Source organism: Papilio polytes, unplaced genomic scaffold (assembly GCF_000836215.1).
Source record: "Papilio polytes unplaced genomic scaffold, Ppol_1.0 DF821044.1, whole genome shotgun sequence".
NCBI classification, from domain to species: domain Eukaryota; kingdom Metazoa; phylum Arthropoda; class Insecta; order Lepidoptera; family Papilionidae; genus Papilio; species Papilio polytes.
The window spans coordinates 60,685-74,819 of record NW_013528160.1 but is presented as its reverse complement, the minus strand read 5'-3'; the positions used below and the strand labels follow the sequence as shown (position 1 = coordinate 74,819).

The 14,135-nt window shown below is 34.1% G+C and overlaps 2 protein-coding genes across 3 annotated transcripts in view; both read left to right on the top strand.

Annotated features, from left to right (window-relative positions):
- LOC106109874 (tetratricopeptide repeat protein 7B) overlaps positions 1-2,304 on the top strand; it is a 10,781-nt gene extending 8,477 nt beyond the window's left edge. The window contains exons 8-10 of the mRNA XM_013291513.1: positions 451-558; positions 1,154-1,259; positions 2,069-2,304. Of these exons, the coding sequence (XP_013146967.1) occupies positions 451-558; positions 1,154-1,259; positions 2,069-2,304 (450 nt within the window). The remainder of the gene's footprint in view (positions 1-450; positions 559-1,153; positions 1,260-2,068) is intronic.
- Positions 2,305-7,435: 5,131 nt separating this feature from the next.
- The window catches only part of LOC106109919 (organic cation transporter protein-like), a 14,654-nt gene continuing 7,954 nt past the window's right edge, over positions 7,436-14,135 (top strand). Inside the window, exon 1 of one of the 2 annotated variants that reach the window (XM_013291577.1) lies at positions 7,436-7,631. In XM_013291577.1, coding sequence (XP_013147031.1) covers positions 7,471-7,631 — 161 coding nt within the window. In that variant the 5' untranslated portion in view covers positions 7,436-7,470. Of the gene's footprint in view, positions 7,632-12,549; positions 13,123-14,135 lie in introns of those variants that run through there. The other variant, XM_013291576.1, reaches the window with a different exon arrangement.

Sequence of the window (14,135 nt, the reverse complement as noted above, 5' to 3'; positions counted from 1 at the left end):
ACCACGCAGAAGACAGGCGTGAAGTGGAAGCAATTCCGCGTTTCGTCTGATGAGTGGTGCCGGAGGCCTAATTTTAGTCCCTTTCCCTTTCCACCCTTTCCTTAAGAGGAAAGGATCAGAAGGAAAAGTGGATTTGACGGTGGAAGAGACGCTTAGGAAGGAGAAAATGTCCTCTTTATGTGCGTCTTCTCCTCCGTAAATGAAGGGTAGGCAACACATCTGCAATTGCGAATGTTTATGGGCAGCGGTCGCTTTCCATTTCGGTGGATTCAGATGGCCGCTTGCTCGTTTGCCACCTTATATTATAAAAAAAAACGAAGGAGGAGATGCATAGGAAGGGGAAATATCCTGTTTATGTGCATCTCTTTCTCTGTCAATGAAGGGTAGGCAACGCATCTGTAATTGTAAATGTCGGGCAATGGTCCTTATGTCTACGTTACCATTACGTAGATTACAGTAAATAATGTATGTTGCAGACTGGACCGCACGCACGCGGCGGCGGGCTGCGTGGCGGAGGCGGCCGCGCTCACCCCGCACAGCCATCTCGTGCTATACACGGTAACTGGAATTTATTATCATATCTGACTTTTTATAAATTGAAAACTGTCTTTACGCACTATCAGATATGGGAGCTACATGCCTGGTGTGTCGAGGTCAGTCTTATTATCCATCGATTAAAATCTCCTCTCTATAAACTTATTGATAGGATTTACTTCAGTCAACACACAAATGAGTGGAATAAATAATGTATATGAAATATATATGTATGTGTATATTCATTGTAATTTAAATTGATATTACAACATACATATATATCGACAAAGCCCCCTGTAAAAAAAAACTTGTATATAAAAGTAAGATATTATTTTTATTCAACAACATTTTTCTCTTGATTCGAACAATACTGAATTATAAAATGCATATCACATTTAAACTGTTCTCACCACCCAGTACAATGCACTTTCTTCGAATCTCAAAGCAGGTCTTATTTACAACACTTATAACCCCCTACGGAATTACCGTCAAGTGTTACAATGTGGGAGTGAACTCAGTAATCATGCTTTTCATTACATCGTAGTTTCTTCAGTACTACCCAAAAAAGTATGGGAATGTATATTTATGTTTGAAACAGTTTTGATGTGTGTGTGTGCAGCGCGGGCTGGTGCACGCGGCCAGCGGCGAGTGGGAGGAGGCGCGCGGCTGCTTCCAGAACGCGCTCGCCATACACCCCACGCACCTCGACAGCATGGTGCAGCTCGGTCAGTCACTTACTGAAACAACACAAACACACTGCTTAAATAGCACTATATTTGGATAATTTTACACAAATTAAACTCTATTTGTTGATATCCTCAGCCATATATCGATATTTGTTAACAGATAAAAATATTTCAACTGATATTAAATATATCTTTTAACACTACCAACAGAGGGAGTTAATTACAATCTTTAGAAATGTTTTATTACATGAACACGAGGTGGCACTAAATCTGACATTGTTTATAGAAATTATTAGTTAAAAAAAATTTGTTCACTCACCGATCTATAATATTAATGCGAGGTTAACATTTAGCCAATACATTAGGACAGTGGCGACAGTCAGTCATAGATTATATGTGACAGTATAGTTTTTGAGCGCTACTGTCCAACTGCGCTGGCCAAGTGAACCAGACATGATTTTTTTTATATCACAAGTTGGGAAACGATCTAGCGACCACGTGAATCCACCGAAATGGCGAAGCGACCGCTGCCCACAGACATCTGCAATTGCAGATGCGTTGCCTACCCTTAATCGACGGAAGAGGAGACGCATATAAACAGGATATTTCTCCTTCGTATGCATATCCCCCACCGTCATATCCATTTTCCTTCCCATCCTTTCCTCTTAAGAAGAGATTGGAAAGGAAAAAGGACAATTAGGCTTACGGCAAGACTATATGACTACGCAGAATTGCTCCCACTTGACGCCTGTCTTATATCTGGTCGTGGTATTTCACTGGGCCAGTCAATCCATTCGTGCAAAGATTTTTAAAGCTGGCTCCACCACTGTTACAAATGTGCATTGCAGGGTCCGCGTACTACGAGCTGGGATGGCTGCGGCTGGCGGAGCGCGCGCTGCGCGAGGCGGGCGCGCTGGGCCCGCTGCGCGCGGACACGTGGCGGCGGCTGGCGCTGGTGCTGGCGGCGCTGGGCGAGCCGGCGGCGGCGGCGGACGCGGCGGCCGCGGCGCTCGCGCTGCACCCCGCCGCGCCGCTCGCGCCCCTCGCGCCGCCGCACGCCCTCGCCGCCGACCTCGCCCTCTGACCGCACACACACTTATAACTCCAACATACATATTTCAAATATATACAGACGAGGCATTTCATCGGTATTTACATAATTTTGAAAATTATAATAAGCTCCATCTTTCGTTATAAAGTAAACCAACACATAAACTTTATTTAACGACATCTATTGGCAAGTTATTTAATTACAATAATTGTGGTTTTAAGGCCATCAATAGATGGCGCTATTAGAAGTTGTTGGAAATGAAATGTAAACTGCCTCCTCTGTATATTTTTTGAATTTTGATATCACATCTATCGTTTGACGAAACCTTTGGTGTTATTAACTAAATCTTATAAAAAAATGTTTCAAACTAAAAATGTGTTGATGCAAATGTGAAGAATTTCTAACTGTAACTTAGAGAGGTTATTTTTTACCTATGATATTTTCATCACAAAAACATCACAGCTGTTATTTTACTTTGTTAGTATTCATTTATACATTTAAAAAACTGTTAATGAATACTTTACTTTCAAAATATGTTATTTTTCACTTATAAGTAAAAATGTTTTGAACTAGTGTTTTTAAATAATTCACTATATTTCTTGGGACCGATTTTTTCTGGTCAAAAGAGAGTTAAAAAGTGCCAAAGTGTTGCGATCAAGAAATTTCAACGCTTTAGTCACTTTTTATTATTAAATATCTATTTGCACAAAATAACGTCTTTTACATATAAAATTCTAATAAGTTTTGTTAATTTATTCATTAAACTATTACTAACAGTCGAATACGAAAAATTTTAACATGATATAGCGTCTTAAGGCGATGCTTACTCCTAAAAAAATTTGACATCAGTCAGATTGTAAGCGGAGCCTACTAAGCGAAATGTTTAATAATGTCAGTATTCGGCCGTAACTTATCTAGTATCGGAAATTTTGTAATTTCGATGTTGCCCTCAACCTTTATATAACAATGTATACTGTATATAACTATATAAATAAAAGTTAACCAAATGTAGTGAAAAATGTATATCTTCCTTATGTAAATTGTAATTTAGATACTGTTTTAGTGTTGACACTTTACCTGTTCTCTGTGACTGAATATTCTATATCTAGACTGCCTCGGAATTGAGCGCGTTATCCTAATATAAGAAATGTTCTTTACTATATATGTCGATTAATTTTTATATAAGACAATAAGACCCGCCCCCTTTTACACATTTGTTAGTTCAAATTAGAACAAACGCACTTTATTTATTAGAATAAATTTAAAATTTAATTTAACACATTAATTACCGTTGAGTCGCTTCGCCTTAACACCATGGCGTGTGAAAAATAAGCATAATTTAACTTGAAAAGAATATAATTGCAGAAAACTTCAATATATAGGACGTAGAAAACATTCTTGCCCTTGTGAAAGTCGGGGCAATTTCACTGTTAAATTAGTAGGGGGTAGGTCGTAGTATTGTAGACAACAGAATTTATCTTGTGTGGTTGAAATATAATTATTGTATTGTATGAAAAAATTTAAGTAAAAATTAAAGTGAGATTTATATTAAGTTGGTACTATCGCTTGATAGTGTGAAGTTACTGAATTTAGTACAATCAGGGAATCTGTCAGTGTTACTTAAAATGCTACATTTGTTTGAACGTTGAAACCTATAGGATGCAGTTTTTTTAATATCTAAGCAAAAAAGGTCGAACGGTACATGATTTTTTTGTACTAAAAGGTGGAATTTGTTTCGTTGTAAGTAACAAGAGATATTTTTCAAAACTGGTACACCTCGGTTTTCCGTGACTGTACACTATTGAAGAAATTGTTGAAATATAACATGACTGTCTATTTGTCTAGATTCTAAAATAACTACACACTGTTCAGCTTTCATATGTGACTAAACGCAATGTAGTTTTATCTCATTCTAATTGATTCATTTTCAATACAAAAGAGCGAGACGTAGTTACGTTTTATTCGTGTGTCCGTTATCTGCTTTTATTAATTTCACTTGTTAAATAGTTTAACACTTATATATGTTAAAGGGTCTATCCCACCACTGGCTGATAGAGGCACAGATAGCTTAAAAGTGACGTCACAGAGTACTAAAATCCGATATTTCCATCTCATATTTTATACGTTGGATTATCTGAATTTAAAAGAATTGTGGGACAGACCCTTATTTTGTGTAGGATGCTAGTTAAACGATATTGGTGAATTTTACAATTACTTGAGCAGAATTATGTAAATCGCCATCTTGCGGGATAAATATGAAACTTTCTTGGTATAGAAAGTGGCGCAGGGTTTTTATTTTCTTGGTTGGGCTATATTTTTTAGATTTACAAATGGGGGTTTATGGCGTAAGGGGATTTACATATTTTAAGGTTAATGAACTATTATTTCGTTATGTAATTATGCAAATTTATTTGAAAATATTAAGTTAAACTTAGGAATAAACTGAGTATAAGCAGATTTTAGTACTCATTTTTCTTATACTCAGTTTATTCCTAAATTTAACTGTATACCGCGTTTATTTGTAACGCTGTAAATGTTTTTAATAGAACGTGTATAGATTATAAACGGATACTGAAAATTATATTAAAAGTTAGTTTTCCCAAAGATTTTTCAAGCATTCCTAAATAATCGATTTAATTCTCGAGTTTAAATAACTTTGTGCATAGAAAATCGACTATTGAATTTATTTGTTATTGTATATATGTTAAGTTATCTTTGATATTGCGATATTAACTATGCCCTTTTATTTTTCAACTTTTTTTTTGTCATAAAAGTAAGGATAAAATATAATTCTGAAGTAAATAATTCCAACTACTGGCCCATAATATTCCGTATAACTTATTTATTTTGCTTTCATGTTACTTTATGTGTTTTTTATAGGATTTACTAGCTGTTCCGTGCGGCTTCATCCCCATCAAAATTTTATTGTTTACATTTGTCAAATTATCAATAGCAAATGTCAAAATGACATGACATGACAAACCTTAGCAATCTTATTTTCTTGATGTTGGCAGCAACTGATGGTCTCTTTCCCACATTAGGGTTTTTATCCAAAATATTTAGCCCCTAAATTCAATGGCGTGAAAATATGTATATGACCTTGTATGTAAAATTTTTGGTTTAAATATTTTGCAACATAAAGTGATTCAAAGCTTACAGTATTTATTATAAATGTCTAAGTAAATAGAAAAATATTTCATATTATTGTAAATATTTTTTATTGAATATAAACGAATCTATAGCCTGACTATAAAAAAGCCTGAAATATAAAAAAACTTCCCGATATATGAATAAGTCTATGAAAGCGGCACCGAGGTGGGATTTTTATATTCTTTGTTATGCTGTAATTGGAATTATTCCGCCCTTAATGTTTTATTAAATCAAATTATTATTTCAACACTGTTTACAATGATGCCTTATGTGAGTTAGCAGTGAGAATATATGTACATATGTTTCTAACAAAGACATTTAAAATATAGAGGACGCATAGTAAATAAATTTTATTGTCTACATCTGTCATATTATCAATTACAAATGTCAAAATGACATGACGTTGACAACCTTCCTTGATGTTGGCAGCAACTTATGGTCTCTTTCCAACATTAGGATTTTTATCCAAAATATTTACCTCCTAAGTTTACTGGTGATAAAATATATAGCCTAAAGCGTGACGCAAGTGTAGGGCTTTTTATTAAAAAAAGAATTATTCAAAAGTATTCTATAATTGCTGACATCTTAGGTAACAAAGAAGTGTGTGTTTACGCTTTATTATAAAAATATAGACAGGCACTATATCAATATATTACTAAACAGTATAAAAATATACAAGTTTTCAACTATGCCTGTTCTATGTTTGAATGTCTTTGGTTTGTAATATTTCGTTCGACAAAAATCAATCGAAGTAAACAATAGATGTATGAAAGTGTATGTAAAATGATTCTTGTATACCTAATGTTGTATTCACTTGTTATTTATCGTACTTTATGTACTATATTTGTATATAAGCTATGTACCTATATAAATACGTACGAACCTGTTCAGTGTACACTGTAGAGTCGTTTCAATGTTGACTGTAAATATAAAGTTTGAAAAGAATATGTAATGATTATGTTACTGAATATGTGTTTTATTTACCCTCAATCTGTACAGATAAAACCGATTGTCTATATGTTTTAATGACACCAAAACTGGCGGAATTTTGAAATAACACGAAGGACCCTCGAAGGGTCTGACACTAGTCGGTGCCGTCACCGGAGAATAAAAGCGTAAGTTGTGCCGTTTTTAATTTTCACCTAAAGTAATGTCACGATAGTTTAAACAATTTAATTATGAAATAATGTTTATGCGTGGCAGTAACAAAGGGATTTTTTATATTTTCACGCATAGTTACAGAAACAGCTAGTTTTTCCATAATAGCTGTTGCTTGCGACTTCGCCTGAAATTAAAAGATAATACAAAATATAGCCTATGTTACTTACAGATAAAATACCTTTCTAATGGTGAAAGAATTTTAATAATCGGCCCAGTAGTTTTTGAGTGAATCAAATACATACAAAAACAAATCTTTCCTCTTTATAACATTAGTATAGATTACTGAACATACAGAAATGCTGAATATGAATGAGATAAAATTTTATGATACGTGACATGCAGTAATATTATCTTTGTAGAAACATATTTCTTAAATATCAGATGTGGCAAAGTTTACTTCAGTCGTAAATCTTACTAATGTTATAAATGCGACATTTAGATGGATGTTTGTTAGAGTTTGTAGCCTAAACTGATGAACGGACCTCGAAAAGATTTGTATAGAGTATAGATGTAGAGAAAAGTGAGGAGGAACACTTACTTTTGTTTGTTTTTGATGCGATGCAGACAGTCGCGGGCGAAAGATAGTTTTTACTAAAATACATGAAAGATAGCATAGCTTGTTTTACAAAAAGTTTTTTGTTTAAAACTAACAAATGCTTTCGTGAAATGTTTAGTTTTTTTAAACTTTTTACGTAGGAATTTTAAAAACAATGCGAACTTATATGTTATGCTTATATTGCAATTTTTAAGAGCAGTACCGGTTCTTAAAGATTGCATTTTTTGTGAGACGAAAGCATACACGGATGTTATCCGAAAGCAGCTAAACAGAAATGTCACCAGTTATCAATCGGTCTGCGCGCGCGCCGGACCGCTCGTGCGGTTGTCAAAATGACCGCGAAAAATACCATAGACTTGGACCATATCCTCACAGAAGTGGGGGAATTCGGTCCGTACCAATTAAAAGTTTTAAGCTTAGTTTCGGTTGCTGTAATTTTTTCCGCACTTTACAATAGCCAGTATATTTTCGCTGTATCCGATGTACATTATAGGTGAGTTTATTTATTGTTTCTGTCTGTCTCATATTGTCTTAATTCTGTGCTTAGATACCATCCAGTTTCAGTCAAATATGTATGAATTTAAAATAAAAGTCCTTTGTTAAAAACTTTCATGTAAAAACATTGTATTTACGATCAATGAGAATACAGATACATTGTAAGGATTTTATAGTAGTCCCCCTAATTGTAAAAAGGGGGGATATATCTCTATATACTGCAGACTTTGTATCAACAGTTCCCATTTGCTGGTGCTGAAGGCCCTATATTAATATGTAAATATGCTCTCTAAAGTGACTCTGTCTTTCTCTCTTTCTTTTCTCCAGAGAGGGAGAGAGAGAGAGAAAGAGAAGTACAGGAGTGTAATGAAATGCTATAAATATCATTTATTATCTTTCTTTTTTGTACTTCTGTTTATATTTATATGTTTAAGTATTTTTATAAGATTATGGGACTGACATGTTCTAAGAACCAAAGGACCTATAAAAAATAAAGAAAAAAACGCTCCAACCGAGGGACTCGAGTATGTTAGATGCCTAAATCTTATGGTAGTCATCACTATGTTTTTTTAATTACTTTTAAGTATTATTTGATCTAATATCAGATGGATATTAGTTTCTATGCAAAATGTTATCCTTCTAAACATTCGTAATCAGTAATCAAATGGATTTAAATAGATTAAAGAAATTAAGATAATGTTTTGCATATCTCTAATGATACGACATTGATGTCATATAGGTAATTAACGGACAGTAGTTATTGTAGAAAGAATTCGTATTTCCTGTAATAATATAAAGCAAATTATATTACTTTAGCTTTCGCCCGCGACTACATCCGCGTGGAATAAAAAAAACAAAACTGAATAGCCTATGTGTTCTTCCAGACTATCCTCTACGTCTATGCCAAATTTCATCGAAATCTGTCAAGCCGTGTAGGCTACAAACTCTAACAAACATCCATCTACACATTCGCATTTATAATATTATTATGAAGTACGAGTATATGATGTGATTTCTACAGGTTTTCTTATTTATGGATATTGATGTAAAAACTGAGTTTACAATAAAAAATCGTATTAAAATCTGGAGTGCAATTTAATTGTTTTATCTGTTGCTTTATTGTTGTAAAATTTATTAACTAGTTGAACCAGAGACAATGGTAGTGATTGCAGGGCCAAAGTTGAGGCAAAAAGTCGAAATACTAAATATAAACTTCATGTCATTGTGCAAACATAATGTTTGCCCCCAAAATAAATGCAAACGATGTTTTTTTTATTTATAGGTAGAAGGAAGATAATAATAAAGGGTTAATAAACATCGTTATTGTGTAAGCTTTTGTAATGTTAGGTTTTGTATAATTACCACAGCAGGCGTCTTAAACATAATAAATACTAATTTATTTTGATGTTTTATTTTTAATACCAATTGTGGCAATCGAATCAGAGGTCAATATGGTCAGACACATCATTTAACTTTTTACTTTAAAAGGTTTGAGGTCGAAAATAAGGTTATTGAACAAAAAATAATATAGCTTTTTAACATAGTTTTTACGAGGAAAAACTAATATACCAGCTACATTTCTTGAGTCGATGTTAATTGTGACTTTATCAAGGAAAACTGTCCGCTTATTAAATAATGTACAATAATTACACAAAGAATAAATACCAATTTCTGTTTAAAAAATTCCGATACACAGACGAGATGTTTGCACGTGTATGTAAATTGGTTGTTAGCGCTTAACTGCTCTGTTTGTAATGTCTAATTTACCTCCAACCACGTGTAATACATAAATAAATATAGGGAGACATTTATTTGAAAACTGAATCGAAGCTACAAGAAATGTGGCTCATATTTTTACAGATTCATCTTTATTTAAAAGTAAAAGTGTTAACGACAGTTAATCATACTTCATACTAATATTATAAATGCGAAAGTTTAGAAGGATGGATGTTTGTTAGAGTTTGTAGCCTAAACAGCTGAACGGATTTTGATGAAATTTGGTATAGATGTAGAGGTTGGTCTGGAAGAACACATACACTATTCAGTTTTGTATTTTATAATACCTCGCGGACGGAGTCGCGGGCAAAGGCTAGTTTCATCATTAAAAAAAATATGCTACTTTCCAAGTAATCTTAAAAATTTAAAAAAAATCTTGCGTCATTTTAACACAGAATAACCTTAAATATCTTTAGGTTATCTGAAATACTATATCTATCTCTTATCTAATATTGTATCTTTGTTAGAAAAAATGACTATTCTAACAAATATTCTCTAAAATCGTAACGACTACGATCATATTATCTAATCAAATATTCGACGGGGTCTATCACATGTATTCGCGTGACATTGTGAGAACGTATTCGTAACGTCATCGGCGATTTGTATGAGATTTCTTGGCAGATTTTTCGCCCGGTCTTTGCGCTGCACTAATTTAATACTTTTACGAGAACGTTCTCACTTAAATTCGTGATAAACCCTCTTTTCATTGACAATGAGCGTACAGGAAGCGACACTTTTGCAATATATTTCTTTATTTGTACGCTCCATTGATTTATAAAAGATTTCCTGCTCAGTACCAATCATAGACCAAAGCAGATAGCAGTCGTGAATATACGAATAGTCATGTTACAATTAGGTTATACTAGCTTTCCCCGCGACTCCGTCCGTGCGGAATAAAAAAAACAAAAGCAAGTGCTCTTCCAGGCTATCCTTTACGTCTATGCAAGATTTCACCTTGATCACTTCAGCTGTTTAGGTTACAAACTCTAACAAACATCCATCCATCCAGCCATCCATCCATCCATCTAAACTTTCGCATTTATTATATTAGTTACATTAGATTTAAGTTAATTACACTTTATTAATACTCTGTGGCGATAGATTAGCGAAGCTCGGGTTCGTAATGTTATTACCTTATTATCTTTTTCTACAATTAAATTGTAATAAAATATTCTTTAACTCTAAAGAAAACATTAATTTGGTTTATTTTTGGCTTTGATATGGTGTGACTGAGTAAAACGATAATATAAAAAATATAAGTGCAACAGAGAAGGAAATCGTTTCACGCTTTTTGGTCCGACTTGATTACTGTTATATGTTCATATCCGGAAAGCCATCATCATCATCATCACCAGCTCACTATACGAGACGTCACCACCGAGGGGCTCGGAGCCTACCCTAAAGTTAGGGTGACTAGGCCATAGTCAACCACGCTGGCCAAGTGCGGGTTGGTTGACTTCACACATATCTTTGAATTTTCTTCGCTGATATGCGCAGGTTGCATCACGATGTTTTCCTTCACCGTAAGAACGTCGGGTAAATTATGTACATATGAAAATTCGAAAAATCGAAAATCACATTAGTACATGGCGGCGAGATTCGAACCCAAGACCTGTATATTACAAGTCAAGTGCTTAAACCACTAAGCCAACGACGCTCCGGAAAGCCATAGGCTTATAATTCGACATTGTAACTATTTGATAAATAGGCATATCTATAAATTTTGCAAATAATCATGTTGAATTAATAATTATGATAAGATTTGTAATGTTACATTGCAATAAGTTATTCTTATTAATATTATAAATGCGAAAGTTTAGATGGATGTATTTTTTTTAGAGTTTGTAGCCTAAATCTATCTGAAATTTGTCACAGATGTAGAGGATAGTCTGGAAGAACAATGGCTATATTATTTTTAATTCTAATTTAAAGCTGAGCAAATACGCACGTTGCTGGCAGCTGACGCTCTCTGCAGACAAACAGACGGACAGCCAGACGAAGCGCACTTTCAGGAGGTTGACAGTATCTGGAACCTTCGAAATTCGATTTAATTTTCGAGTTTATTCAGGTGGCGATAATTGTAACAAATATTTAAATCATACTAATATAATAAAGGATGAATGTACATTTAATATATTTAAAACGGCTTAACTAATCTCGGTGTTTAGCACAGATTTAGTACATAGACGAAGAAAACAGGTTACTTACCATTTTTTTTTCAATTCCGCGCAGACGATTTTATCAAAATAATCCAAGATTACGTTCCGGGTAAATTATTGACAGTTGAGGTTTATTAACAACGGTTAGAACAAAAAGCAATCATTGGTTTATAGCTTTCATCTTATTGTTTAACAATGTTATCGTTACAATGTTTTACCGCAATTTTCACTATACAAAAATATATAGTCATACTCTTGACAAAAAAAATAAAGGGAATAAAAGGAAATACGCTTCCTTACATTGTTTTTCAAGTAAGCCAATACAAAAATTGATATTAAACTAACAAAAATAATTAGAACAGCATAGCATTTGTATACCTCAATTGATTTTTCCATAGTTGTGATTTTTTTAGTTGTTTTTATCAAATCTTACTAATATATGGCAAAGATGGATGTTTTTTAAAGTTTGTAGTCTAAACTGCAGAACGGATCTTGATGAAATATGGCATAGATGTAGAGGATAGGCTGAAAGAACATACAGGTTAGAAGAACATACATATGTATATCCTTTTAACGGAGTCAGGTGCGAAAGTTATTTTATATCTGTATTGTAAATTCCACTTTAAGTGTGAAACTGTCGCTATATGCTTATTAGTTAAGCTCAAGTAATTAGTTAAGTTAATTTAGGTTAAGTACACCATTAAAATTATGTTAACCTCAAAAAGAACACATAGAACAATATTTTTATCACAGTTAAAGCAAAAACATTAATATATTCTGATCAGTCATCTTCACCGAAGGTCTTAACATTAGGGGTGACAAAACCTTTTTACAAAATAGATTATAGGGTTTTCACCATAAGCATTTTAAGTACAAATACGTTATTGAACCTTCTTTGACATAATTGAAAAATATATCATTGAAGTAAATAGAGACGTCTGTAAAATGACATTGAAATTAAGCAATGTCTGTCAGAAAAGTAACCATTCAATACACGTGTTTAATAGAAATTAAATCACGTACCAAACTGTAGTGGTTTGCATTCTAGATGTTTCTTAAGATTGTGTATTTAATGCTTTTTGTGTAAGTTGTATTGATGACTGTTTGTCCCATTGTCCGTATAGTGTGCAAAAAAGGTGCAAAGTGGTATAGAACTTAGGTTTTGAGTGGAAGCAGTCAGCACAGTTCTGTTTGAACAACAATAGGCACGATTTGTGCATCTACGAGTTTTAGAGACAGTTTTGTACCACAAGATAGCTGGCTTGTGAAACTGCCATGAAAAGCCTAACGTGTGTGACTTGCATTACTCTGTAAACATTATTGTCGTGCTTGTTATGCTCTTGTGTGAAACTAGCATTAGTTTAAATTGAAATGGCTTGTACCCAAGATGGGTCAGCACAAAGAGTCAACACTCGTGGGCCAACTTCTGGAGGAAGTGGGTCCAGTTGGTCGCTACCAGCTAAGGATATTGATAATTATTATGGTGCCGATACTCTGGTGTGGTACCATCAGTACGCAGTACGTGTTCAATGCTATGGCTGCCAAAAATAGGTGAGCAACATGTCACCGTGAAACTGTTAACTTCGTTAGTTTGCAATCTGTCTTAAAGAGTTATATGTTTGCAATCATTTAGTTAAGTTAAAACAACTGTCTGTATTTGTATTTCGTCTATGTTTACTTTGTTTTTACAATTTACTTTTATCATTTTGTTCAGCAAACATTGTACATTATTATTATTTGTATCTGCGGTAGTTTGGCGGCATTAAGAATATCCCTGATAAGAGATATCAAGTGCCTACTTGAATGTTTTATTACTTTCGTATCAGGTAGTTGTCTGAAAAAGACGCAGTAAAGCAATTAAATAATCGCCCAAACTATCGTCTACAGTAATAGAAATGTTTCCGATGCCTTAACGCTCAAAATCAATCGAACAATAAAATAAACAATGTATTCATCATCATCTTCCTTCTTATCCTACTCCCATAGTGTCGGCGCAACAGGTTTTTGACGTCATCTCAGTCTTCACTCCCTTCTTTATCATGTCACCTTTCACACTCATGACTACGTTCTCCTTGTTACATGCGATTCATCCCGCCTTATAACATGCCCATACAATGTATTTTAATAAACAATGTATTATATGATAATTGAATAGATTTCAACCATAGATGTTCCTTTTCCCTTTGCTGAGGTTTCTTGAAAGTTTCCAAATGTTTTTGTTTGTTATGAAGATTGCAACATTGTGGTGTATCTTATCCGCCGCGGGAGAGTGGATTACAGAACACTACAAGTCATCGAGAGTCATCAGAGTTGTGCCGACAATGAACTGATTACGATTATCGATATATCAAATTCACCTTCGAACAAAACACGTGTACTACACGTGTCGAAATTTATATACGAATTTTTCCACTAATGTTGAACCTAAGAGCACCCTTGAAACTATCGCACAACTGTTCAGTCTCTCTTTGATGTCTATTAGCGAGCGTTCGCACGGACGCGAAAACGCTAGGCGGTAACTATGTGTCAAAATAGAACGTATGGGATTGTATGAAGCTGTTCAT